At 44.2% G+C, this 26,167-nt stretch overlaps 2 protein-coding genes and 1 long non-coding RNA gene across 9 annotated transcripts in view; 1 reads left to right on the top strand and 2 right to left on the bottom strand.

Moving 5' to 3' along the window:
• Heatr5b (HEAT repeat containing 5B) overlaps positions 1-10,929 on the bottom strand; it is a 79,525-nt gene extending 68,596 nt beyond the window's left edge. For 3 of the 5 annotated variants that reach the window (XR_015621962.1, XR_015621961.1, XR_015621960.1), the window contains exons 1-6: positions 10,854-10,929; positions 9,753-9,900; positions 6,452-6,663; positions 5,639-5,747; positions 4,540-4,689; positions 1,260-1,431 (exon numbers count right to left, since the gene is read on the bottom strand). Coding sequence is in view for 2 of the 5 variants with exons in the window: in NM_001191064.3 (NP_001177993.2) it covers positions 1,260-1,431; positions 4,540-4,689; positions 5,639-5,747; positions 6,452-6,663; positions 9,753-9,878 (769 nt within the window). In the remaining 3 variants the exon portion in view is untranslated. 5 annotated transcript variants of the gene reach the window in all.
• A 160-nt stretch (positions 10,930-11,089) lies between these two features.
• Gpatch11 (G patch domain containing 11) lies at positions 11,090-22,066 on the top strand. 3 transcript variants are annotated; one of them, XM_087553648.1, is made up of 10 exons: positions 11,090-11,141; positions 12,361-12,485; positions 13,431-13,502; positions 14,552-14,778; positions 15,476-15,517; positions 16,331-16,451; positions 16,568-16,658; positions 17,469-17,585; positions 19,161-19,242; positions 20,628-22,066. In XM_087553648.1, exons 3-10 carry the CDS (start codon positions 13,456-13,458, stop codon positions 20,681-20,683), a joined length of 783 nt encoding a protein of 260 aa, XP_087409774.1. In that variant the 5' UTR covers positions 11,090-11,141; positions 12,361-12,485; positions 13,431-13,455; the 3' UTR covers positions 20,684-22,066.
• On the bottom strand, positions 21,260-24,487 carry LOC148005086 (uncharacterized). Its single transcript, XR_015622813.1, has 2 exons — positions 24,259-24,487; positions 21,260-24,200 (listed from the first exon to the last, which is right to left on the bottom strand). It is a non-coding gene; the product is annotated as an uncharacterized LOC148005086 (long non-coding RNA).
• Between the last annotated feature and the right edge of the window lie 1,680 nt (positions 24,488-26,167).

The raw sequence follows: 26,167 nt of genomic DNA, 5'->3' as shown, positions 1-26,167 counted from the left end.
CCATGTGCAGGTACCTATAGACCTCTACGGAAGAGGGCATCAGATCCCCTGGAACTAGAGTTACAGGTGGTTGTGAGCTGCTCACTATATGTGCTGGGGGAAGAAGTCAGGTCCTTGGGGAGAGCAGTGAGTACTTGTAACCACTGAGCTATCCTGTCAGCCCCCACAAAGACCTGCGCAGTAGTTCCCAGTGTGGTAAACTCCAAGTACCTAGTTACAGATGACAGAATCTTTTCACCTACAGAGCAAAGATGAACCTTATAAAAACTCTGTGGAGAGGCAAAGCTTGTGTCTATGTATACAGGATGTGGGACGAATGCTTGGGTTTTAGTTCCATATCTACACAATAGAACACTTTTTTAGAACACACACTACTTAAGTCTCAATATAAATTAAATATAAATTAAATTTATAAGTCTCAATATAAATTAAAAAATAAATTTTGTGAGTGAGAAAATTCCTCATTTATAAAGTGATAATAATGATGATTCTTAAAATTCTTGGGGCTTTTTTGAGAGTCAAATAAATTATACAGTTGAGTTTTTATACAGAACATAAAAACGTTACCTCACGGGTATCATATAATGAAAAGCATCTCTAGAGGTGTAAAGCCGAATCTCAAACAGCTAATAACTGTGAGGTCTGGGACATAAACCTATCGCATCTAACTGTTGTGGGGCTGGGGTAAGGTGAGAACAACAGTGGAGCTACAGTTACTCAGAAGCCACTCCGTCATTTGTTCCCCCTGTTACATGTACTGGCCACAACCGGTCTGTGGAACTGTGCAGCTAGTGCTGCTCCTGACACTGACTGGTAATGTTCACGTTAAACTGAGGATACGCGAGATCTAATACCAGACGCGGAGAGAAAGCAGCACGTAAGACGCCAGACTCCTATGCTTCAAACATTATACAAACCATTTCATAGATATGCCAAAAACACGCTCCGTGTTAACGCGTACACCATTATCACAAAAAGTGTACCAGGGAGTGTCGTTTAGGTTCTTCTGTTTGATGAAAAGGATAGTTAATGATTTAAATCCCTTTAAAGCGGCCTCCATGAGTAATAACTACTTTAGAAGAAAGCATTTTCGGTTGGGGATTTAGCTCAGTGGTAGAGCGCTTGCCTAGCAAGCGCAAGGCCCTGGGTTCGGTCCCCAGCTCCGAAAAAAAAAAAAAAAAAAAAAAAAAAAAGAAGAAAGCATTTTCCAACCTTCAATACCTATAAGAGTCGAGCTCAGGGTCAGCCAACAACGATACCTGTTGCCTGCTTTGGCATCAGTGCTGTAGCCATGACTGTCCCTAGGAGTTTGGACACTGCGACTCGCACCCCATAATTTGAGTTTTCCAGAGCCTTGAAGCAGAGGGTAGCTATATTTTCTAGTTCAGCAGTCCACATGAAAACAGCTTCATTCTGTAGTTCCAGAAGGCACTAGGATTAAAAACAAGGCAAAAGTAAATTACAGTCAGGCCTTCTATTCCACAGTGGAGTAACAAACATGACCAAACTAATGCTGGCTCCTAAAAAGCCCAAAGAACTGGGCAAACATATGAACGGTTTTCAGAACTGCATGCCAGGCAATGGGAGGAAGGACACTGTTCTATAAGGAAAAAGAAAACCTGAAAAAAGCAGCAAATACGGAAATGAGGATGGAGAGAGAAGCAGTGATCCAACAAACAGAAACACGGGGTTGGGGATTTAGCTCAGCGGTAGAGCGCTTGCCTAGGAAGCGCAAGGCCCTGGGTTCGGTCCCCAGCTCCAAAAAAAAAAAAAAAAAAAAAAAAAAAAAAAAAAAAAAAAACAAAAAAAAAAAACAAAACAAACAGAAACACAGTCTGGGTGATTTGCTGTTTGCCCCTCCCCCATGCAGTATTGGGAACTGAAGCACTACCACTAAGTCCAGTAAAACTGAAAAAAAAAAAAACCCAAAAACAGAAACAAAACCAAGGCCACCAACTAATCTGATTAATATCCGATTGTTTAAGAAAACGAAAAAGACATAAATTACCAAAATTAGGAAAGAGAGAGATAAAATGACTATAGATTTACAGTTCACTCAGTAGTAAATTCATTAAATATTTCAAAAATAGAATTTGTAGCTTAAAATCTTAAATCCTCATAAAAAATTATGAGAAGAGGGGTTGGGGATTTAGCTCAGTGGTAGAGAGCTTGCCTAGCAAGCACAAGGCCCTGGGTTCGGTCCCCAGCTCCGGAAAAAAAAAAAAATTATGAGAAGAAAACCATGGGGCTAGATGGTTAAGTGGTAAAAAGCGCTTAATGTTTGTATAGAAGACATAGGTACAATTACCAGTACCCACACGGTGGGTGACAACCACCTGTAATTCCAGCTCTAGGAAATTTCTGTTCTTTCACATATGAAATAAAAATAAATACATATTTTTAAAAATATAAAAAACTGAATAGTAATATCCCTCATGGATAAAGATACAAAAATACTACACAAACATTTAGCAATTCTAATACAACATATCTAAAAAGGATAACACTTCTAGGAATAGGGAAGCTGAGGCATGAAGGTTTCAAGTTGAAGGCCGGGGTGGAATTACACAGTACAGCATTTAATAAACACCAACAACAGAAATAACACGAGAACCAGGGTCAGCAATACACACCTGTTCTCACAGCTCTTGGGAGGCTGAGGCAGAAAGACTGCCCATCTGAGGACAATATAAGCTACAACACAGTAAAACCTGTCTTAGGAAAAAAGTTCTGGGCCGGAGAGATGGCTCAGTGGTTAAGAGCACTGACTGCTCTTCCAGAGGTCCTGGGTTCAAGTCCCAGCAACCACATGGTGGGTCACAACCATCTGTAATGGGATCTGATGCCCTCTTCTGGTGTGTCTGAAGACAGCTACAGTGTACTTATATATAGTAAATAGATCTTTTTAAAAAATTTATTAAAAGAAAAAAAGTTTTGACAAATATCCAGGATATAGTCCCGATAAAACATCTTGGCAAACAATATACGCAGGTGCAGTAGTTTGGCTGAGAATGTGCTCCCTGGGCTCAGGCATTTGTCTGACTTGGTCCCTAACTGGTAACTGTTTGGGGAGGTTTAGGAGGCGTGACCTTGTATGAGGAGGAAGTCATCGGAGGTGGGCTGAATGGTTTAAAGACTGCACTATTTAGAATCTGCTTTCTCTCCTTCTGTTTGCAGTTTAAGATGTGAGCTCTCAGCTTACTGCTCCAGCCACCATGACGGCTGCTGCCAAGCTCCTATCCCTCTGGAATGCTAGGTCTCAAGCAGGCCCTTCTTTCTTTAAGTTGCCTTAGGCATGGGGTTTTGTCACAGCAACAGAAAAGTAATGAAGACAGGAGGGTATTTTCCAAACATGATAAAGGGCATCTAGAATAAACAATGGTCAACAGGCCACGTAATTATGAGAGTAGAATGCCTTTCTGTCTGAGATCAGGAACAAGACGCAGATCTGCTCTCAGGGTTTCCATTCAACACGATGCTGAACACTCTCAGTGCAGTAAGACAAGAACAGTGATGCAATCTCCAATACTGTCATGGTTTGAATGGGAAATGTTTCCCACAGACTCATGTGTCTAACTGTTGGTCCCCAGGAGGTAACAGTATTTTGGGAGGCTGTGGAACCTTAAGGAAGTGTTGCTTACTTAAGGGAAGTGGGTCACTGTGTTAGGGGTGGGGGAGTACCTGAGTACAGCCTAGCACTGTTTTCTGTCTTCTTGTGTTCCCTGGATACCACTTCATCTTCCCCAACCCCCCATGATAGACTGTATTCTCAAATCACAAGGCAGAAACAAAACAGAACAAAACAAAACACCCTCTCTTAAGTCAGCTCACAGGTTTTTGAGAAAATATTTGTAAATTAATGTTTTGTGTAATGAAAATATAAACAGTCTATGAAACACTCTCAAAACTCAGTAATAGAGAAACTCAAAGTGATTGGTAGTATTTATATACACTTTCTTAAAACAAAATATGGATGATAAACACCTGAAAATATGCTTTCATTAGTCATTGGAGAATGCAGGTCAAAATCATGAGATGATCAATCCCACTTATCAGTCAAACAAAAGCTGTGGTTAGCACATACTGAAGGAGTAAAGCAACAGCAATGTCCTACAGCAGCAAAACAAAGGGCAGAAAACTAGAGCCATAAAAGTACTTAGAAGACAGGCAGTTTTTTAAAAAGGTAAACATCGATCTTAGCCATTCCAAACAAAACACACTGACCCCAAGAAAACCAGGTCCACAAAACAAAACAAAACAAAACCAAAAACTGCACACCAATATCCACAGAAGCTGTGTGGATAATAGCCAAAGCTAGGTAAAGGAAGAAGAAAGGTGGAACTAGATAAACATCCATGCATCAAGCACAAAATAACAGAAACTGAAACGTGAACATGAATCTCAAAATAAGCATCCCTCTATATAATTCTAGAAAATGCACATATGAAGACAAACCAAAAATGCTCATAATTTAAGAAAACTTAGCTGTTTAAGAGCAAGTGCCATAGGGACAACACTGTAAACTGGCTGCGTACTGACCTTGGCCACTGCACATCGGACAGCCATCGACCTGTCGGTGAGGAGGGATCGAGCGTTCTTGTAAATGTCGCGATGAGAGGAAGCTGCTGCACCACCCAATCCAGTCAACACTTTCCGCAGACTCATTAAGATCTCACTTCGCCCTTGAGACTGCACGTGACCATGAAGCAAAGCAAAGAACCACAGTGAAGCCAATGCCGTGCTTCATAAGAACATACAGAGACACGACAAGTCTCCAGCCCGGCTGGCTTATCTCTAAATTGAGACATCACGGAGAAGCACTGAATCAAGAATTCTACAAAGTGTCTGGAATGTAAGGACAATTACTAATATCATCCGAGAAGTTAGTTCTCCTGAACAGAGAAATGAGATTGCACGCCGGGGGCATGGTTCAGTGAAAGAACGCGTGCTACCCCCCACATTTAGTTCCAAGCACCCTCCAAGAATTAAATCTGAGTCTTGAGCTTACTCTACGTACCACTCACCTGAGGTTGACAAGGAATCTATACTGAAACTGACAGGACAAAAGAAAACGATTTCATTTGATGTCATTGTCAATGTTGAACTCTGTCATCTTCAGAAATAAATGTTAGGTCTTAAAGCCTGTTACTTGTGACCTTACTTCAAACGAAGTAGTTGCAGAGGAAACCGTATAAAGACGAAGTCGCACTGGGGTGGCTGGTCCACCGCCTGGGAAGGCCAGCATTCTGACAGCAACCAAACGGGGGAAAGAAGAGGCTGCCTGGAGACATGGCCCCGTGACACTTAACCTGTAGGTGCTAGAACTGAGCTAGAAGCCTCGGTTCTCCTACGCTGCAGTGTGCAGCAATGCGTTAAGGCAGACATGTGAAACTGATACATTAGATAAGACACAAACGATGTCAACAGAAAAACAGAGTCCTGTAAAAACTAACAGGTAAACCTACTCGTTTAAAAAACGGTGGTGCCCCCCTCCCAAAATTAAGGAGATGTGATCATCTGAAATTACTTTCCTAAGCATCATGAGGATCATAGCAACAAAGCAAGGATCATGGCGACAGAACAAAGCACCTTTACCACGTGCGACGGGCAAGGCATTAAACTCTTGCTGCAAACTCACCTCTGCGCTTTTCAGAGATTTCAACAGATTGTTCACTGTCTCTGGAAATGCACTGCCCAGCATCCTTCCCATCTTCTCGTAGAATGCTCCAACACAAGCCACTGCTGCCCTGGAGAAAACGGTCTCGCTGCTTACCAATACAATCTCTGGGTTGGCCTGATGGCTCAGTGGGTAGAGGTCTATTTCCAGGACCAGCAGAGTGGACAGAACCAACTCCCACAAGTTGTCCTCATATACACAATGTAAAACACACACACACATACACACGCACTAATAAAAGTACAAAAAATTTAAATACAGTTCATTATACTTTTCTGCTTTTTAAAAAATAATTTGTAATTATCTACAGCATTTTAGGGCCAACTTAAGCTAGTTGTCATTAAACTTATAGCGAAATGGTCTCTGCCTCAGCTACTCAAGTTTGCCCGTCTAATGTGTGAGCAGTTAAATGAGCAGGCAGGTCTGGACTCTGAAATCACTTCACCTCTTCAGCTGGCTGGAAGAAAAGTGAACTGGACTTCACCCATTCCGGCCCCCTTCCCTCAATAACTCTTCTCTTTCCCTCTGGGGCAAGAACGTGACTTCCATATGACTCGATCAAAAGACTCCTGACACCACAGCTCACACCGTCCCAATTCTCCCGGCTGTGTCCTTAGCCTCAGTGGTGATGGGTGTGAGGGAGTTCAGCCCTCCTCAGACCGAGGCAGAACTTCCGGCCAGTACTGTAGCTCAGGTCCCATCACCTGGGTGGGGGCTTCATGATATGGAAAACAGGCAAAAGGGAACGCCAGATTCCTGTAACCGTGTACTTACAATTTTGTTGGCAAGTAGGCCGCAGTGTCATCCTTACTTCTGATAATGTCGTTACATTTATCCAGTGTCTGGAAAACTGTGTAAGTATCCCCAATGCTATAGAGGGCTGCGAGGTTTTTAGCTAACAGTTTTCGAGTAGGTGGTCCAGGCGAGCTGCTTATTAGTCCAGTTAATTGTTCAACAAGCTTTTTCTGTTTTTCTTTTACATCTGTCTGTTATTTAAAAAAAGAAAAAGACCAGCATTTTTCCTTTGCTACCCTTATTACTTTCTATTCAAAAAATATTTAATGCATATAGTGCTCTAATAATTAAAATCGACTACAGATTTTAATTAGGCATAACTCACAAATGAAACCTTTTATGAAAATAAAACTCCAGTAAGAAATGTTCCGGTCTTTCCTATATTAAATCCTCATTCCTCTTCAATGTCCAGGCTAGATTTCAACAAAAATGATTACTGTATGAGCCAGTTTCTGACCACCTTAGGAAGTTAAATCACTACTAGATGCATAGATGACTGATTTCTAAGTCTCCCTTGAAAAGAAGATGTGGTTGTCCATAAAGTTATGGGTTAGCAATCAGAGTTATGGTTAGAAACCAGAGAAATTTTGGAGAGATATAAGCAACAGAACACAACTCCAAGATTTACACATAATCAATATCTAGTCAATATCACCCATTACTTAAGAAATATGATGCAGTTCCTACATGCCATGTACTAATCTAGGCCCTGGGAGAAACAGTGCACAAAATAGACGGGGTCCTTATCCTCGTGAAATTTACATTTTGTGGGGGGGGGCAGAATGTAAATAAGTGAATGGTCTGAGAAAACGTCCCTCTACGGTGAAATGGTGAGCTACGCAGCTAACTAAAAGAATATCCCGGGAGTACAAAGGCTTTACAGATGAAGTATGACTCCCACGAGGACGGCAAGGTTAGGTTAGCTGGATGGAGTAAGAGAAAACGGTCAAAGATGAAGTCGTAAGAAAACAGATGACGGTACCGATACACTGAAGAACAGGAAATTTATGCCGAGTGACTGTTTTAAGCACAGAAGGATTGTACTCTAAATATTTTGCCCAATTCATTTTGACTGTTAAAATTGTGTATGCTGTGTGTGTGTGTGTGTGTGTGTGTGTGTGTGTGTGTGTGTGTGTAGAAGCATGGTGAGCAATTAGAAAGCTGATACAATAACCCAGATGAGAGACACTGGCAAGGCAGATGATGGGAAATACATGAACTTTAGGTATACTCATGGGTAACTCTCTTAACAGTTGCTAATCAACATGACATAAGGCATAAGAAGGGAAGGATGACTTTAGGGGGTTGGCAAAGGACAGGTTTGAAATCAATAAATTTGTTTAAATGTGTCAACTCAGAGATGTTTGTATATGAGTGGATGAGAAGGAGGGTAGAGGGAGTGAGAGGGAGAAGAGGAGGGAGGGGAGAGAGAGGGGGGGAGAGAGAGAGAGAGAGAGAGAGAGAGAGAGGGAGGGAGAGAGAGAGAGAGAGAATGAATAAGAATGAATGACTGAATGAATCAACTCATGCTAGCCTTGAATTCACCCTGTAGCTGAGAATGACGGACCATCTCCGTCTGCCTCCACTTCCCAGGGCTGGGATTACTACTATGGCCACCACACACACACTTGCTTTATGTGGCACCTGGAACAAACCCAGAGCTTTCTGTATGTTAGAGGCAAGTATTCTAGTAACTGGGCTCCACACCAGCCCAGGAGGTGTCTTTTCAAGGCTGGGTGTGTAAAGTGGCGATAGGAATCATAGGAGTATCACTGAAAGGTTAGACTGACAACTCTCACAACAAACCCGGTGAGAGTTAAGTATCTAACATGGAGGATAAGCTACGTGAAAAGGCAGAAGGGAGCCAAATAAAACACACCCTGACCATTGCTGTGGGCAGTTTGAGTTATGTGCCAGCTCGAAAGAGACCTTTCATTGGACATGCCCAGTTACAGAGGATTTAAGAGACAAAAAAATTTTTTTAGTTAAAGGTTACTAGGGTATCCATGTCTTTCTATTACTGTCTTTCTAGCGATTAATGTGAGTTTAACAGGCAGCAACAACAGCATATAGCACAAGTCTACAACGGCCACGACAAAAGGAAGAGAACCTGGACGAAACCTGAAAGCCAAGAACTCCCAAAGGGGAACCTAAAATTGATTCTCAGTCTTTCAGACGAGAATAAATCTGTACCCAGAAATAAAAAGAACTACTAGTTGACCGTCCAAGAGGCTGTACTGGAGTACACCCACCATATCCAGCATTTCAGCACTCGGGCAGCTAATTTGGGAAGACAGCTGGATGTTTGAAGCCAGTCTCAGATACACAGCAAGTCCCGAGCCAACCAGGAAAACTAATAAAACCCTGTCAGATCAAGTAAAATTGAAACTAACAAAGGAACAAAACCTTCTAACTCCCTTCCCTCCATTCCAGAAGAAAGCTAGAGGCTTGCTTTCTGAAAAAGAATGAGACGGGGCATCTTTGGACAAGAAGGGTTGGGCACCCCGGGTTGGGGATTTAGCTCAGTGGTAGAGCGCTTGCCTAGCAAGCACAAGGCCCTGGGTTCGGTCCCCAGCTCCGAAAAAAAAAAAAAAAAAAAAAAAAAGAAGGGTTGGGCACAACTGTGGACTGAAGTCACTGTACTAAAACAGGAATTAAGTGAATGTTTACATAATGAATGGTGACGTCTTTAGGCTTCCTATCCCAATTCTTCAATCCCAGACAGTAAACTACATTCCCTTCAGGCAGCAGAGTAGAAAGGCATCTTCTAGGGAACAATTAGTCTACAGAAAAACACTACGATAAGAAGGTCAGGACTAGCCTGTTGTGATGTTCAGTGTGTAAAATTCACCTTTTCCAAAAACGTTTTAGGATTCACTCCTACACTTTCTCACTTGAAGAAAGCATCTAATGTTAACAAAAAAAAAAAAATGTCTTAAAGCACAAAACAAGCTTGAATCCGAGTGTCTCTGTAGGAAGTAAAAGACAAAGTAAAGATCTCTTATCACAGAGACCTTTCCAGGCACTGATTATAAGTGACACCAGCCACGGTGATGTTTTAATCCGGTTACGTTTGCACTGCCTAGACAGACATGAAGCATGAAACAAGCAGGATTTAGACAGGGCTTGGGTTTTACTGCTGACTAAGAAAAGGATAAACCAACAATTCCCTTAGTATAACATCCTCCAATTCCTGAGGCGAATGACTCAAAACATTTTCGAAACACAATGTCTTCAATTTTCTTTATATTAACCTCATGGCAGGGGGGGCAATACTTACCTTGTTAGCAGCAACTAGGACTTTGTCAAGAAATCTTAACCATTCGAAGATAAACACTGGTCTCTTTGCTTCCGTGATCTGAGCCAACGCTTCTTCATTTAGCAATAAACTGTGAGCTAACTCCATTATTGATGTTCTTACTTCACACCTTAAATGAACAGATTAATTTTTTTAAAAAAAGTAAAATATATATGTAAGAAATTTTTTTATTTATGTGAAGGAGTGTTTTGCCCACATGTATGTATATGCACCACATGAGTGCCTGGTGCCCACAGAGGTCAAAACAGGGTGTTGGCTTCCCCTGGAACTGGAGTTACAGATGGTTGTGAGTCGTCATGTGTGCACTGGAAACCGAACGCAAGTCCTTGTCAAAAGCAACAAGTATTCTTAATCACTGAGCCATCTCTCCAGCCCTTGCACGTAAGGAGTTTTTAATATTAAATGTCAAGTTTCATAAATGCAACCACTAACACAGGGAAAGAAAGCGTGGTTTCACTTCTCATTAGAGAACTAACTTTGAGAAGACAATGATATAAAAAAATTAAACTGTCGATAAGAATGGAATGAAAGGAAAATGTAAACACTGCAAAAAGGCATTATTCTAGAGCGGTTACTTGCCTATCAGAACATAGGTTATAAACTCATTCTACCATGAGAACCCCCTAGAACTGAGCTCCCGCAAACATCTGAGAGCCTTCTCCGTCTCCTGCAGAGTGTTACAGGCACCTTTACCCTTTCCTCCCCACCGGGATCCAGAACCACCAGGGTTCTGACCGGAGGGGGCGGGCCCGCCGGGGACCCCACGGCAGGAGGGCCCGGGACAACCCCTCGCCCCGGGAATGCAGTGCTCTCGGTCTGGGTGCACTGGGCCGCTCCGAGGACTCCGACAACTGGGGGTCAGTGGGATACGCAAGCCGGGGTCCCGGGCCGCCCTGGGATGTCAGCCTCACGTAGGAGTCCTCGAGCTGTCAACCCCGAGGCTGAGGCTCCCCGGCCTCAAAACTCGAATTCCATCCTCAGCCCTCTGAAAACGTTCCTGGGGCACAGGGATCGCGGTGCGTGTCAGCCTGCAAGATCTGACAGCACGCGGGACAGCCTCACCTCCTAGACTAGTCTGGACCGACCAGCTGAGCTCCGCACTGCCGAGGGACCCGGATGCCCCGCCTCCCAAACCCCTGCCCCCGGAAGCCGGAGGACTACGCATGCGCTAGATGCTGGTCATGCGCACCGGCACTCCTCACGCCCTCTTAACCCCGCCCATCCTAGTTTCCCAGCGAATCTGCAGTCAGGGACAAGTGGGCTGTCTGTGAATCTTGCGCCTATCGTATGGCGCATGCGCAGCGCGTCCTCAGCCGTGCTGGGTACCGGCATTAAAGCTTCGGTCTCAAGGTATGCGGACTCCCGGGAGAATGACTGAGGTCGGTGCAAGTTGGCCGTGACTGCCGATCATACATACCGTCAGCTGCGTCCCATCCGTGAGTGGTCGTTTTGGTGGGTGGGTACAGGAGGGAAGAGCCTGCGATGCTGTAGGCACCCATAGAGTTCACCCATCTCTGATTTCAATAGCCCTTGCTTCAAATTCGGCGCCCCGTACTGAAAAAAGCTAGCCGCACCTATAATGTTCCAGTTGAGAAAATGGTTACTCCATTATTTCGCAACATCTCATTCCGGTTCTTTGACACACACCACCTCCAACCATCAACAAATGCTGTGTGATCTCCCGCCTCAGATAGACCCAGAATGCTGGCCACTAAGCTGCTGGGACTCTTAAGTGATGGTTCAGGCCACCAGCTTCTCTGCCTGAGTCATCTATCCACTTGTGGGGTTTTATGCTTATGTTTGAAGGAATTGGATAATGCTAGTAGTGTATATTGTCATCATAGGAAGAGAACCTTCACCTTCTAGGGCCCAATTCCTTATTCTTCTTTAAAAAAAAAAAATGTTTACTTATTATGTATAACGTTCTGCCTGCGTGTATGTCTTCAGGCCAGAAGAGGGCACCAGATCTCATCATAGATGGCTTTGAGACACCATGTGATTGCTGGGAGTTGAACTCAGGACCTGTGGAAGAGCAGATGGCGCTCTTAACCTCTGAGCCATCTCTCCTGCCCCCTTATTCCACTTCCTAACATAACTTTCTCGCCAGTAATAATTAACAACCTCAAGCCGTATAATTTAGTGAAACTGCAGTGCCCAGCTGTGAAGTTTCAGTGTGATTTTTATATGAAAATTATAAGTAAAAGACGGAATAACTATAAACGGTAGAGCTTTAAAAAATAACCTGTAGGGGTTGGGGATTTAGCTCAGCGGTAGAGCGCTTGCTAGGCCCTGGGTTTGGTCCCCAGCTCCGAAAAAAAGAATAGAAAAAAAAATAACCTGTAATCCCTTGCACTTTTTGTAAAGTAAAAAGTAATACTTTTTGTTTTATTACACAGGGTCTCATTGCCAGGTGCTGAAATTACACCAGAGGACCACCGTGTCTGACTGTAGAGTTAAACGCTTCCCATAAAAATAATCCAGTTTGAATTAGAGATTTAGCTCAATTATAGAGCATATTCCTTGCGTGTAGGAGACTCTGTATTTGATATCCATCTCATTCTGTTTCAAGAGCAAGATCACCAAGCCTGTATTCTTCGTGGTTGTGAACGAATTATTTAGCCAAATCGAGCCTCAATTTTCCCATCTGGAAAGTGGAACTGATTGTTCGTATCTACTGGGCTGTTCATGAGCTAGGTAAGTGCTAACTGCTATATGTAAGAATGCTTCAGGTTGGTCTGATCCAGCTCAGGCTTGACTAATTTCCCAAGAGGCACTCTTAGTCAGATCACTCATTTGTGCCTCGGATCCTCCCAGGTGGGCACCTCTGTAGAGCTTCCTGAGTGTTCTCATATGTGAGCACTGACTTCAGTCAGTTAATTCATACTACCGGCTTTACAGAGTGCTGTGTTTAGTGTGACCAAAGTCACCCAAGCCTAGCAGTGGTGGGACACCCCTTTAATCCCAGCACTCAGAAGGCAGAGGCAGGTGGGTCTCTTATGAGTTCAAGGTCAGCCTGATCTACAGAGTGAGTTCTAGGACAGTCAAGACTATATAGAGAAACCCTGCCTCCAGAAACCCAAAAACAAAAGTCACTCCAATATACAAAATCCTATTGGTTACATGAATTGCTCAACAAAATTTACTATGAGCAGGCCATCTTGGAGAATAGTACACGATTGTATGAGAGTTTGTCTCCTAACTGGAGAATCACAAGTTCAAGGCTAGACTGGTCTACATAGTGAGTTCCAGGCTAGACTGAGATACAGGATGGCCTGATCTCAGAGAGAGGAAAAAAAAAGAAAGTACACGAGTCTCTGGTGGTCTAGTGGTTTAGAATGGCTTACAGCTGGCTCATATTTTTGTATACTTGGTTCCCAATTGGAGGACTTCTTTGTAAAGAATTGTTGGAGGAGGTGTATCATCACTACAGCGGTTTTGAGGTTTCTAAAGCCCGTGGCATTCCCAGTTAGCCTCTGTTGGACTGGTGGCCTCTGTGTTGCTAGGACCTAGGGTGCTAAGATTCTCTCTCTTTGTATACCAGGGAGCATCATGAAGCATTGCCACTGTCCGTGGTTGGCTTCCGTTTCGATAAACTAAGACGATGACGATGAATCTTACTTTGTCCTACTTGATTGGCAGGTGGTGTGGCCATAGGAAGGAGAACATGGCGGAAGAAGAGGACTATATGTCAGATTCCTTCATTAACGTTCAGTAAGTAAACGTGTACACCAAATATGACGGTATTCAGGTGGCCGAAAGACGCCTATAGACGAAAATAAGGGCATTGTTTGGGTAGCGGTGGTGGTCACGTGTGTTTGTTTTGAGACAGGGCCTCGTGTAGCTTGGGCAGTCCTCCAACTCACCATGCAGCTCCTTTTCCTGCCTCTGCCCCCTAAGGGCCGAGATTCCCGGTGTGTGCATCAGTGTCTGGTTCTTGCAGTTTGGGGATTATACTCAGGGTTTCATGCATGCTAGGCAAGTACGCTGACAACTGGGCTAGTGCCCTAGCTCAGGGTGTCATTCAATATATATTTGAATTTTTAAAATATATATTCATCACTGGGCAGAGGGCACTGCACCCATGTGGAGATCAGAAAACAACTTTTGGGAGCCACTTCCCTCCCTCCACGTGGATTCTGAGAGCCAAACTCAGGGGCTCAGGCTAGCACAGCAAACCTGTTTACCTGGAAAGCCATCTTGCTATTCCAGGACATTGCTTTTTAAATATGGCATTAAAATCAACCTTACTGCCAGGCGGGCGTGGTGGCGCCCTCCTCGTGGTGGGAGGCAGAGGCTGGTGGATCACCCGATTGAGTTTGAGTCTGCCTGTTTTACAGAGAGGGTTTCAGGACATCCAAGGCCTCATAGAGAAACCCTGCAACAAACAAACAAAAGTCAGTCTTCTTGCTTGGTGGAAAACACCCTGTGTCTGTACACAGTTAGGAGGCTCTTTCTCATCTCTGTCAGCACTAACCGTGTTACTTCTCCTCGCTCTCGACCTCCTTGGGTGCCCTCTCCTATGTTGTAGCCTTGCTTGCCTCCTCCTCCCTTTGTGGAATCTTGTTCTCCCGTCCAGCCTTTAGTCAGCTTCACTGTTTATTGTCATTGACCCCTTAGAAATATTACTCTAAAGTCACTCTAACATTCTCAACTTTACACCGCCTTCAGTGTCCCACAGCCCGGAACTGGCCTTTGTCGCTCTGCTGCCAACAGGGAGCAGACTTCCTGCACTCACCCGCACCGTTCCCGCTCTTTTTCAGAGAAGACGTCAGACCCGGCGTGCCCATGCTGAGGCAGATCCGAGAAGCCCGGCGAAAAGAAGAAAAGCAACAGCAAGCGAATCTGAAAAATAGGCAGAAGAGCCTGAAGGAGGAAGAACGGGAAAGGCGTGACATTGGGCTGAAGAATGCGCTGGGCTGCGAAAACAAAGGGTTCGCTTTGCTCCAAAAGATGGGGTACAAGAGTGGGCAGGCTCTGGGCAAGACTGGTGAGTCATGTGCGGAACTGGCTCGGGTCTGATGGAGACCTAAGTTGACAGTACTTAGGATTTTTGGTGCCAACAGCCCTTTCAGAGATGTCTTCTCATGTCCATTTAAGATGCCTCCCGTGCCTACATGAACTGCTTAGCCTCCCACCACACCCTTGAAGGAACTGGCAGGCGGCTAAGAGTGGAGGCTGTGAAGAAAGGTGGCAGGTGATGGGTAGGGAAGTACAGTGGTTAGTTGTCCCCCCCACCCGCCCCCATATAGGAAGACTGTTTTCTCTTGAGGTTTCTGTCCACTAAGAATATCATGCCTATTATGTCACTTCTTAAAATGGCATATGTCCACTGAGGAGGCAGAGGCAGGTGGGTCTCTGTGAGTTCAAGGCCAGCCTGGGCTATCTAGTGAGTTCCAGGACAGTCAGAGCTACATAGTGAAAACCTATCTTGAAGACAGACAGACAGAAAGACAGGCAGGCAGGCAGGCAGAAGAGGCTAAGTAGTCTTACTCAGAAGGAGGTATTTAAAGGCAGGAGAGGTATTCATTGACAATGTATCAGCTGACGAATTTTAGTTCCCGGAATTCGGTTTGGAGTTTTATGAGGCTGGGAGTGCGATTCAGGGAACAGTGTAACGCTGCATACTCTACTGACTGACCTGAACTCTGTGAAAATAAAATATTTCTTGTTTTTTCCTTTTGTAGGAGATGGTATTGTTGAACCAATTCCCCTCAATGTCAAGACAGGTATATAACCAAGTCATTTTCTAGTATATTATAACCGTAACTTAGACTGTTTTGCCTAATATGTTGCGTGATGGTTGCCCTTATAGTTACTATATCAGAAGCCTGTGAAATAGTAAAATGTTAAACTTCTAAATCTTTCTATAGTTATTTTTCTAGGAAAAAAAATTTTAAAGTAAGTTTTAAGGAAATAGACGTGCTGGAATATCAAATTTAAATCCTAAAAATACACCTATAGTCTCAGAACTTAGGAGGCAGACGGGGGAGGCTGCAGGTGGGGAAGCCAGTCTGCCTACACAGTGAGGCCTTGCCAAAGAGTCAAGGCCGAGCGATGAGCCCGTTGGTGGGGTCCCTGCCCACCCCGTCCGTGGCCCTGCCTCTGACCCCAGAGCCACAAGAACTAGGGGGAAGAGTTACAGCTGTGGGGAGAGCAGCGCTTTCTCATTTATTGCAGTGTGCTAAAAATGTCCTACAGTGGATTTATCAGTGACAGCTTTTGTGCCTAATTCCTTGGATTAATTCAAGAGAGGGAAAAAAAGGCACACATTTAAGAAAAATGTGACAGTTGATATTTTCCTAATTTTTAAAAACGTGTGTAGCATCACTGTGTTGGGTGAGACTGATCTTTGTCAAAGTCGAGCCAGGCATCTGGGCCTCGAGAGCAAGCAAGGACCAAGCCCCTTCTGTTGCCATTTTAATGACTCGAGCTTGGATGATTATATCCAAGTGAGGACCGCACCTCCTCCCTTATCTTGAAGCTTAAAAAGCCAATCAGTAATGTCCTAAGTCCCTCATCAGGCTTTTGTCTATGACCAGGCAAAAGTGGCATAGGTCACGAGTCGTTACTAAAGCGGAAAGCAGAGGAGAGGCTGGAGAGCTACAGGAGGAAGATTCACATGAAAAACCAGCGTGAAGAAAAGGCGGCTGAGGAGTTTCGGTAAAGCTGTGGCCTTGACCGCGGTTTGCTTCCTGCCCGCCTCACGGTGGTGTGCCCCTCGGCGCTTGGGTCTGTAAAGCAGTCGAGAGTGCAGACACCATCCTTCCTTCCATCAGGATGCGACTGAAAAGTAAGCAGGACGAACTGAGGCTCGAAGGAGACCTGAGAAGAAGCCAGCGGGCCTGCCAGCAGCTGGATGCCCAGAAGGTATGCGGGCATCTGCTTCCAGTCCCCTGGGGTTGGCACCCGGAGCCGTCCCACTCTTATTTTCATTAAGGAGAAACAAAAATCAGAACAAAAGCCCATCATGCCCTGTGTAGATATCTTCTCTCCCCGGAAGCTGTCGTCTGATGTGCGCCTCCTGCCGTGGTGACTGGCCCGCTAATGACCGACTTAGCCCGAAGCCCACTTCCTTAGTTGTCCAGCAAGGGTTAAATAGCTTTTCTTTTACTCACAGTATCTTTGCTCATGCCTGGAATGTGTAGGAACTCTGTTCCCCATAATGTTTAATTAACCAGAATAACCAAGTTTTAGTCCACGCCTTGCACTTTTGTGTGTCTTTTGGGAAAATCAAGGTGGGACGCTTTCATTTCACACAGGAATCATTTTAAAAGAAATCTTTGCCTCTTACAAAACACAGCGAGTACTATCAAAGTAAAATGACTTTACTTAGTCTCCAATACTGGTGTAATTTCCATGTTGCGTAAGTATCTGAGAGGAATGTCCAGCCTCACTGTACTCCCGTCATCTTACGTGTGTCCTGACACTTACTGACCCCCTCCTTCCTACTCACTGTACAGTTTTATACCCAGTGCCCATCTCTCCTGCTGGACTAGAGCGGGAACCAGGAGACCAACTCCCAATTGTCCTTTCAGTCCTCACTGTGGTCCAGCGCTCTTCTGAGAAATGACACTCATAAATATTATTTGGAAGAACAAATTCATGTTAACACAGGCACACTTAAGACAAAACAAGTATACCCAGCTGTGTTTTATGAAAATAATTCTGTATTTTCAGAATATTCAGGTTCCCAGGGAGGCGTGGTACTGGATGAGGCCTGAAGAGGAGACTGAGGAAGAAGAAGAGGAAAAGGAAGAGCAGGATGAAGACGAGTGCCCAAGTGAAGATCTGAGTGTATGTGTGGGCACCATTGTTTGCCGTAGCAGGTCACAGCCTTGACACTGTTCACACTCGACGCTGGGTAATTCTTTGCTGTGGGCAGCATGGTAGGATGTGTAGCTGTACCACATGCTGCTTGGCTTGGGTTCTAGCACCCTGACTGGGGGTGAGGAGGGAAGGAAGGAAGGACAGACACACAGACACATAACAGGAAAACCAGGGTAAGGGGGAGTGCTCACCCAACAGGTTACCTACCAACCCCAGCAACCTTACAATCCAGCAGGTTTAGGGACAGCACAGGGTGGGCCGGGCTAGCGGTCTCGATAGCATTGTTGAGTTGTAAGGACACTTTGTGCTATAACACTCCAGAGGCACAGGCTAAACTTGCCAGTGTTTCTGCATGCTGGTCAGTCATTCTCAGATCCCTGCAGAGAGCTTAGATGTTCCCCTTGAGCCTCTCCCGTGAGGCTGAGGCAGTGGAGTCCTCACACGGCCTCACCCAGAACTTCATTCACTAGACCTCCTCTGTTCCCCACAGAGCCCCATACCTGGTCCCCACCCTCCAGGTACCATTTGTACTTCCCCTCATGACAACCAAAGAATGTCTCCAAGCATCACTGAAAAACCCCCAGTTGAAAGGATTGTGTTTCTAGCCCAAAAATCAAAATTTCCTAGAATTTTTCCATTTAGCTTTTGTCCACCCTCTTACCTGAGCTTCAGTGTAGATGACAGATTCACTGCAAGTGCAAACGATTGCAGTTGGCTTTGTTTCCGGTTTTATTTCTAAAAGTGGTGCTACTGTGTACCTCCTCTATTCACCAAACAGAAAATAAAATGAGAAGGAAGTGTGAAGGAAGCTGGCTCAGGAAGGGAAGGCTTCTGCTGCCGAGCCTGAGTTCAAACCCTGGGACTCACACGGTAGAAAGAGAGAACCAGCTCGCCCAGGCTTTCCTCAGATACACGCTCGGAGGCACCTGCCCACACATGGGCACACATGCACAATTAGTTCTCAAATGTAATTACTCAGGAAAGTAAGTCCTGTGGCTACTAGTGTGGGATTTAACCAGGCAACATTCCTGGCTTTGAGCACACATTCCTGACTCACTGTGAGGCCTCTCATGTGTGTAACTATGGGAGCAGTCCTGCTCACCTGAGGGACTGATTCTTGATAGTAACAGAGTAATAAGACTCTTAGCTATCCTCTAGGCATAATGGCACTCACCTTTAGACTCAACACTCGGGAGCAAGCAGCAGGTGGATCTCTGTGAGTTCAAGGCCAGCCTGGTCTACGTAGCAAGTTGCAGGCCAAAAAGAGACCCTATCTTTTTTTAAAAAATAAAAACCAACAATAACAAAAACCTTAGTATCACAGAGGTAGCCAAAAGATGATTTCATGTTCCCCAGTTGTTTCTTGTGGACAAGTAAGTGGTTGGTTAGTCAGCTGAGACTATCCCTCTGCTCCGACCCCTGCAGTAACTGAGAGAGCACCACAAGAGTTGAAGCCTGGCCCTAAGTAACCAGACTAAGATCCGGAAGCAAGGTCCTGGTCAGTGTGAGCCACTGACGTATGTGCCTGTGTCCTCTCCGCAGGTGCTAGAAAAACTGCAGATCCTCACTGGTTACTTACGAGAAGAACATCTGTATTGCATCTGGTGTGGGACAGCCTATGAAGGTAAGAAGATGATTTATACTTTATACTTACTGCCTGTGCATGCTTGTTTATTTTTAATAAAACTCACATTTCCTACGAACAATAGAAGCGTCTTATTCCATTCAAATAGCAATGTGGGACTGGTGTTGCAAAGAAATAGTGACTATAGGAGTGATTGAGTTGGGGGCTGGAGAGATGGCTCAGCGGTTAAGAGCACTGACTGTTCTTCCAGAGGACCTGGGTTCAATTCCCAGCACCTGCATGGCAGCTCAGTTTATTCTGTAACTCCAAAAATCTGACATCCTCACATCGTCACGTAGGCATACATGCAGGCAAACACCAATGTACATAAAATAAGAATAAATAAATTAAAAAAAAAAGAATCAGGTTCTTACTAAAATCCAGCACTTAATTGTTCAGTGATTGAATGTACAAGAGGGAATTTTCACCATTTTCTTACTAAAGAAATCATTTTTTTTTTTCTTTTTTTTTTCCGGAGCTGGGGACTGAACCCAGGGCCTTGCGCTTGCTAGGCAAGCACTCTACCGCTGAGCTAAATCCCCAACCCCTAAAGAAATCATTTTAATTCTAAAGAATAACTTAAAGGCCAGGCATGGTGGCACACATTTTTAATCCCAGCACTCAAGAGAGGCGGGTGGATTTCTCTGAGTTAAAGGACAGCCTGGTGTACACAGTGAGTTCAGCCCAGCTAGGGCTACATAATGAGACCCTGTATCAAGCACCATTCCCATCAAAAACAAACAAACAAACACCTTGAAGATTATGGGGTTTTTTGCTTATTTTTGAAGATTCACGCTTTGATAGATGCTGGAACTAGTTTTTATTTAGGCAGACTATTGGCCCTGACTCCTAAAAGCCAAGTGTGTGGAAATCCATCCTGTTCTCTCCATTGTGAAGAAGAAATTGCTTTAACCATTGCCAGACATTTTAACAGAGCCAGCTGTCTCATTGTCCATTTCACCCTGACTGACTTCTAATTAAGGACTTTGTGTTTGAGAATGAAGGGTTTTTTGTAATTATTTTAATCTCTTAAGCTTTTATGTGTGTAGGTGCTATGCTTGTATGTACATCTATGCACCACATATGTTTCATGTTTGTGGAAGCCAGGAGAAGGCATTGGATCCCCTGATCCTGGAGTTAAACAGTTGTGAGCCACATGTGGTGCTGGGAATTGAACCCAGGTCCTCTTGAAGAGCAGCCAGAGCGCTTAACCACTGAGCCACATCCTCAGCCCTCATCTCTTTTTCTTATTATCATTTTAATCTTTTCCCCATTTATTTTGTGGAATAAATAACAAGCATGATTGGTCAAAAATATTAGATACTATCTTACAAGTTTACCATAAATTTGTATTTATCTTTTTATTTCTCACATATAAATTTCAGATAAAGAAGACTTATCTTCCAATTGCCCAGGACCAACCTCTGCGGATCATGACTGAGATTGTTCCCAATAAAGTAAAATTGTTTATATGGGTGGGGAAAGAAGGCCTTTGTATAGCACTTAATTCTTTCAGAAGCGGGTTCTACTTTGGATAAAATTGTTCACTGATTTAGGTAAATGTCACTTCCAAATACAAGTATCATAGACATGAACAATTACTTTACGGTGGTATCATGATGCTTATAGAGTTTAAGGGTCCCGACAGGTAACATACTTAGTCCCTCTTTACTTTGGGTAAATTGAGAAGATCAGGGGATCCAGAAGAAATCAGTGGTCTGCTTTAGGGCGTGAGATGGGCCTTCATGGTAGCAGGACTGCCAGACCTGTGGAAGCTCCTGAGTTCAGTCACCAGCACCACGAGTTAAGCTGTTGGCATGAAGCTGGGATACAGAACAAGGCCAGCTCTTTCGAATCAGACTACCAAATAGTTATTTGGAGAAATGGCATACCTGTCCTCTACCTGTGGAGCCAACTTTGTGTTCCAGGGCCGGTGTCTTGAAGAAGTAGTTTCATCCTGGTTTGTCTTTCAGAGTAAACACAGCTGTTAAAAATACCAGATAGCATTTTCTAGACGTTAGTTTTCTGGAGTAGGGGCACAGGCTGAGTAGTCCCTGTCAGATAAAACACTTCCCTGTTGGAAAGGAAGGAAGGAAGGAAGGGTCAGAGGATCCCATACTCCTGGGTCATGTCCATGGTCAGACATCAAAGTCATGGGCCTTTTTCCCAGTTCATATGCTCAGGGCTCTCCTCTAGTGGACTCACAGGGTAGTACTAAATATCCACTTTTTAAACTCCAAGAGTACTCGGCGGCCTGCCCGCTTTCCGAAACACCACAGCATCACAAGGGAAAGCATCCCAGAGGAGTGGTCAGCTCAGTGCAGCCCAGGACAGTGGGAGGACTAGGGGAGAGCCAGCTTTGCCTGGGTGACCTTGTGACATTCTGGCGGCACTACACTAAGCTCAGGTTCTGAAGGATGGACACGGCTAGGACATGCAAAGCTATGAGGAGGCAGCTGCTCCGGAACTCGGCTGTTCTAAGCATAGAAACAGCAGCCCAGGAGCAGTGGGTGGGGCACTGAGACCGGCTGCCTGGATGAAGTTTGGGGACTGATGATTTGTACGTGTTCGGCTGAGGGACTGGCTCTATTAGAAGGTGTGGCCCTGTTGGAATAGGTGTGTCACTGTGGATGTGGGCATTAACACCTCACCCTAGCTGCCTGGAATTCAGTCTTTCACTAGCAGCCTTCAGATGAAGATGTAGAACTCTCAGCTCCTCCTGCACCATGCCTGCCTGGATGCTGCCATGTTCCTGCCTTGATGATAATGGACTGAACCTCTGAACCTGTAAGCCAGCCCCAAATTAAATGTTGTCCTTAGAAGAGTTGTCTTGGTCATGGTGTCTGTTCACAGCAGTAAAACCCTAACTAAGGCCTTAGCATTTCCATGTGAAAAACACTCTGTGTAAGGGTCTATTTCTTTATGTTCATGGAGTGGCACAGCTATAGCCAGGAGGCATATGGGTGGTTTTCTAGAGTTGGGAGATGATGAATCTATTAATGGAGAAGGGTTTCTTTGAAGTGACAAACATGTTTTAAAATTGAATTCAGTGTTGGTGCACCTCTGAACAGAGCAAACACTGTCAGATTGTCGATGTTGGGTAAATGAGTTGATTACAGTGGGCTATAGCTCACAATACTTTTACTACGTTTTTAAAATTAGGTGATACGGGTATGAGTGTAGGCATGGGTACCATGTGTGGAGACCAAAGGACTACTTGTGTAGGTTGATTCCTTCCTATCACTTAGGTGCAGGGGATTGAACCCAGGTCACCAGGCTTGGCTGTAAGTGCCTGTACCTGCTAAGTCATCTCACTGTCCCGAAAACTTTTTGTTTGTTTAAGTCGAGGGGAATTTCAGGTACAAACAATGGAAAGAATACGAATGCTGGAGCGTGTTCAGGTAAAACTGAGCATCTGTGTGGCTGCGCCTTAATCTGGTAATGCCAAACATAGGATTCGTGATGGCCGCCACTGAGGAGCACAGCTGCCAAATCTCGTCTCTGACCTCCAGAACTGCAGGAAGTGACTATAAGGTAAACGACCAAGTCTGTGGTAAAACACTGCAACAATAGGAAAGTAAAATACACCACAACTACATTAACATCAGCCAGGCTCTACATACTCTGGAAACATTTGGTTTGCGCCACAGAGCGGCTACAGCGTTCAGATAGGGTGGAAGCCAGTGCTGGTGTAACTGCACCCATCTAACCACGGGGACGCCGTGAACTACTTCCGGGGTAGAGGGCATTCCGCAGACATATAACTAGTTCCTCAAGCGAATGCCAGGAGTAAAGGGAGCAGAGTATACTCTAGAGTAAAAGGACATGCCAACCAAAAGCAACCTGGGATCTTCCTGATTTTTGAGATTGTTAAATCGAATTCAGGTTAATTATGTGATAATTATATTTCTTAGTTTGTCTGAGTAGTTGTATGATTTTGTTAATACTACAAAGAACTTGTCTATTACAAGTCAACTTTTAAATATTTATGGCTGCAACTGAGATTCACTTTAAAATTCTCCAGCCAAAGAAACCAAAAGGGAAGGGTGGGTGTGACAGCAAAGGTGAAATGTGTGTTAAAGCTGCACAGAGATCTGCACAGACTCATTCTTGTGTGCTCGAAGGTAAAATTGAGAGAATTAATATGGAACAGAAATAGTTCTTATGGTAAAATGTTAGCGTGCCAGAGAGTTCTGGTGACCATTCAGGTGGGAATGGATGTTCTACGTCTGACTGGTGAGTCTGCAGATGATGAAGGCTCGGCAAAGCTGACAATTCAGATCTCTCCTGTCACAGCCATGTACGCGGGGGATACTTAATGGGCATGCAGCTGTCCCACACTTAGCCTCTTTTTTTTTTTTTTTTTTTTTTTTGGTTCTTTTTTTTCGGAGCTGGGGACCGAACCCAGGGCCTTGCGCTTCCTAGGCAAGCGCTCTACCACTGAGCTAAATCCCCAGCCCCCACACTTAGCCTCTTGAAAAGCACCTTACATTTCATTTTAAACTGGGTCCCATGATTATGCAACCAGCCCTACATGTATAGAGTAACACAATGTATGTGTGTATTCTAGATTATGAATGTATCTGATATAAATCTTTGTTACATCTACATGTATGTGTTTGTTACATATGTGTATTTAATAGAAATGATATATTTACTCTGTGATAAAGATTCCCTAGTGAAACTAGGTAGAAGTGTTCCTTTCAAAAGTGTACCTAGAATTAGCAAGTGAGGCCCTACTCTGCCCAGCTGCTTCTCTGATTAAGATACTTGGGATTTCCTGGTTTGGAGACTGAGAAAATATATCCTTGGAAGTAAATAAAAATGCTAAAAGATAATATACGTATTTCATAATGTAAAAATACCAGTAAGAGAAGGGTAGAATGTTATACTCTTCCTGGCCATATTATTTGGTATTCCTCTTAAATGTAGCTTTGTTCATTAAAGCTAATATTAGCCTGTTTTTTTTTTTTTTTTTTTTTTTTTTTTTTTTTTTTTTTTTTTTTTTATATTAGCCTGTTTTAAAAGAGATTTCTTTCTACCTAGAAAATTTAGAAAATGTAAATAATATGCCAGATACTTATATCTTCACTTATATTTGGCAGTGGCTAGCATCAACCACAGCTACTGCCTTTTCTTCTTTCTCTGTAACTCCAGCTTCTTCTGATGCCCTGTTTTAGCCTGGGCTGTCACTGTACTCAGATACAACGACATGGACACACAAATAAAATAAATATTTCTTTTTTTTTTAAATGTTTTATTTATTTATCATATATATGAGTACACTGTAGCTGTCTTCAGACACACCAGAAGAGGGCATCAGATCTCATTACAGATGGTTGTGAGCCGCCATGTGGTTGCTGGGATTTGAACTCAGGGCCTCGGGAAGAGCAGTCGGTGCTCTTAACCACTGAGCCATCTCTCCAGCCCCCAAAATAAATATTTCTTTAAAAGAATAGTTTCTGCTCTTGCTCTCTTGCCTTCTTGCTCTCCCTCTGTCCTCTCCCTCCTGCTCCCCCCTTTCTTCCCATTCCCCTTCCCTGCCTCTCTTCATGGCTGGTGGTCTCTCCTCCCATCCCTTTCTTTCCTCTCCCCCCACTCCCTACCCTCCCTTTTTCTATCTCTACTTCCCTCTCAAATTCCCCTCCCCATTCCCTGAATAAACTATTCTATACTAAAAAAAAAAGGAATAGTTTCTTCAAGGGTGTGTGTGTGTGTGTGTGTGTGTGTGTGTGTGTGTGTTAAAATTTAAGGAAAACCAATTACCTAATAGGATAACCACATTCCAGCCTAATAATCTCATGACCTCACTGTTATTATGATGGTGTGCATCTTTCCGTTGCAGAAGTCCATGTTCACCATTATAAACTCTTGCCAATATTCTCTCCTCCCCACCCCCACTGTAGTTTTAGCATCTGATGCTGAACTTTGCCTTACCATACCGCACTAGCAGTCAGAGGACACAAGAGATGCTTTAATGAACATAGAAAAAGCCACATGCCTTATAGGAGTCTCTCAATGCCTCTCACCTTCTGGTAAGCCTGGATGTGGCTCTGTTCAAAAATCCTAAAACAACGTGACGCTTTTTTTTTTTTTTTCTTTTTTTTCGGAGCTGGGGACCGAACCCAGGGCCTTGCGCTTGCTAGGCTCTACAACTGAGCTAAATCCCCAACCCAACGTGACGCTTTTCTTTCTTTTTTTTTTTTTTTATTATTAACTTGAGTATTTCTTATATACATTTCGAGTGTTATTCCCTTTCCCGGTTTCCGGGCAAACCTCCCCTTCTTTATGGGTATTCCCCTCCCCATCCTTCCCCCCTTGCCGCCCTCCCCCCAACAATCTAGTTCACTGGGGGTTCAGTCTTAGCAGGACCCAGGGCTTCCCCTTCCACTGGTGCTCTTACTAGGATATTCATTGCTACCTATGAGATCAGAGTCCAGGGTCAGTCCATGTATAGTCTTTAGGTAGTGGCTTAGTCCTGGAAGCTCTGGTTGCTTGGCATTGTTGTACTTTTGGGGTCTCAAGCCCCTTCAAGCTCTTCCAGTTCTTTCTCTGATTCCTTCAACGGGGGTCCTATTCTCAATTCAGTGGTTTGCTGCTGGCATACGCCTCTGTGTTTGCTGTATTCTGGCTGTGTCTCTCGGGAGAGATCTACATCCGGCTCCTGTCGGTCTGCACTTCTTTGCTTCATCCATCTTGTCTAATTGGATGGCTGTATATGCATGGGCCACATGTGGGGCAGGCTCTGAATGGGTGTTCCTTCTGTGTCTGTTTTAATCTTTGCCTCTCTATTCCCTGCCAAGGGTATTCTTGTTCCCCTTTTAAAGAAGGAGTGAAGCATTCACATTTTGATCATCCGTCTTGAGTTTCATTTGTTCTAGGCATCTAGGGTAATTCAAACATTTGAGCTAATAGCCACTTATCA

The sequence above is a fragment of the Rattus norvegicus genome, chromosome 6, assembly GCF_021556685.1.
Source record: "Rattus norvegicus strain SHRSP/BbbUtx chromosome 6, alternate assembly SHRSP_T2T, whole genome shotgun sequence".
In the NCBI taxonomy this organism is placed as follows: domain Eukaryota; kingdom Metazoa; phylum Chordata; class Mammalia; order Rodentia; family Muridae; genus Rattus; species Rattus norvegicus.
The sequence above is the reverse complement of the archived record's forward strand: the minus strand, read 5'-3'. Positions and strand labels throughout refer to the sequence as shown.

What these genes read in the sequence shown, in the direction of transcription:
- Gpatch11 (XM_087553648.1), top strand. Translation starts at nt 13,456, where the DNA reads ATGGCGGAAGAAGAGGACTATATGTCAGATTCCTTCATTAACGTTCA. An exon ending in GATTCCTTCATTAACGTTCA is followed by an intron (nt 13,503 to 14,551) that starts GTAAGTAAACGT and finishes GCTCTTTTTCAG; the next exon opens with AGAAGACGTCAGACCCGGCG. An exon ending in AGCAGCTGGATGCCCAGAAG is followed by an intron (nt 16,659 to 17,468) that starts GTATGCGGGCAT and finishes CTGTATTTTCAG; the next exon opens with AATATTCAGGTTCCCAGGGA.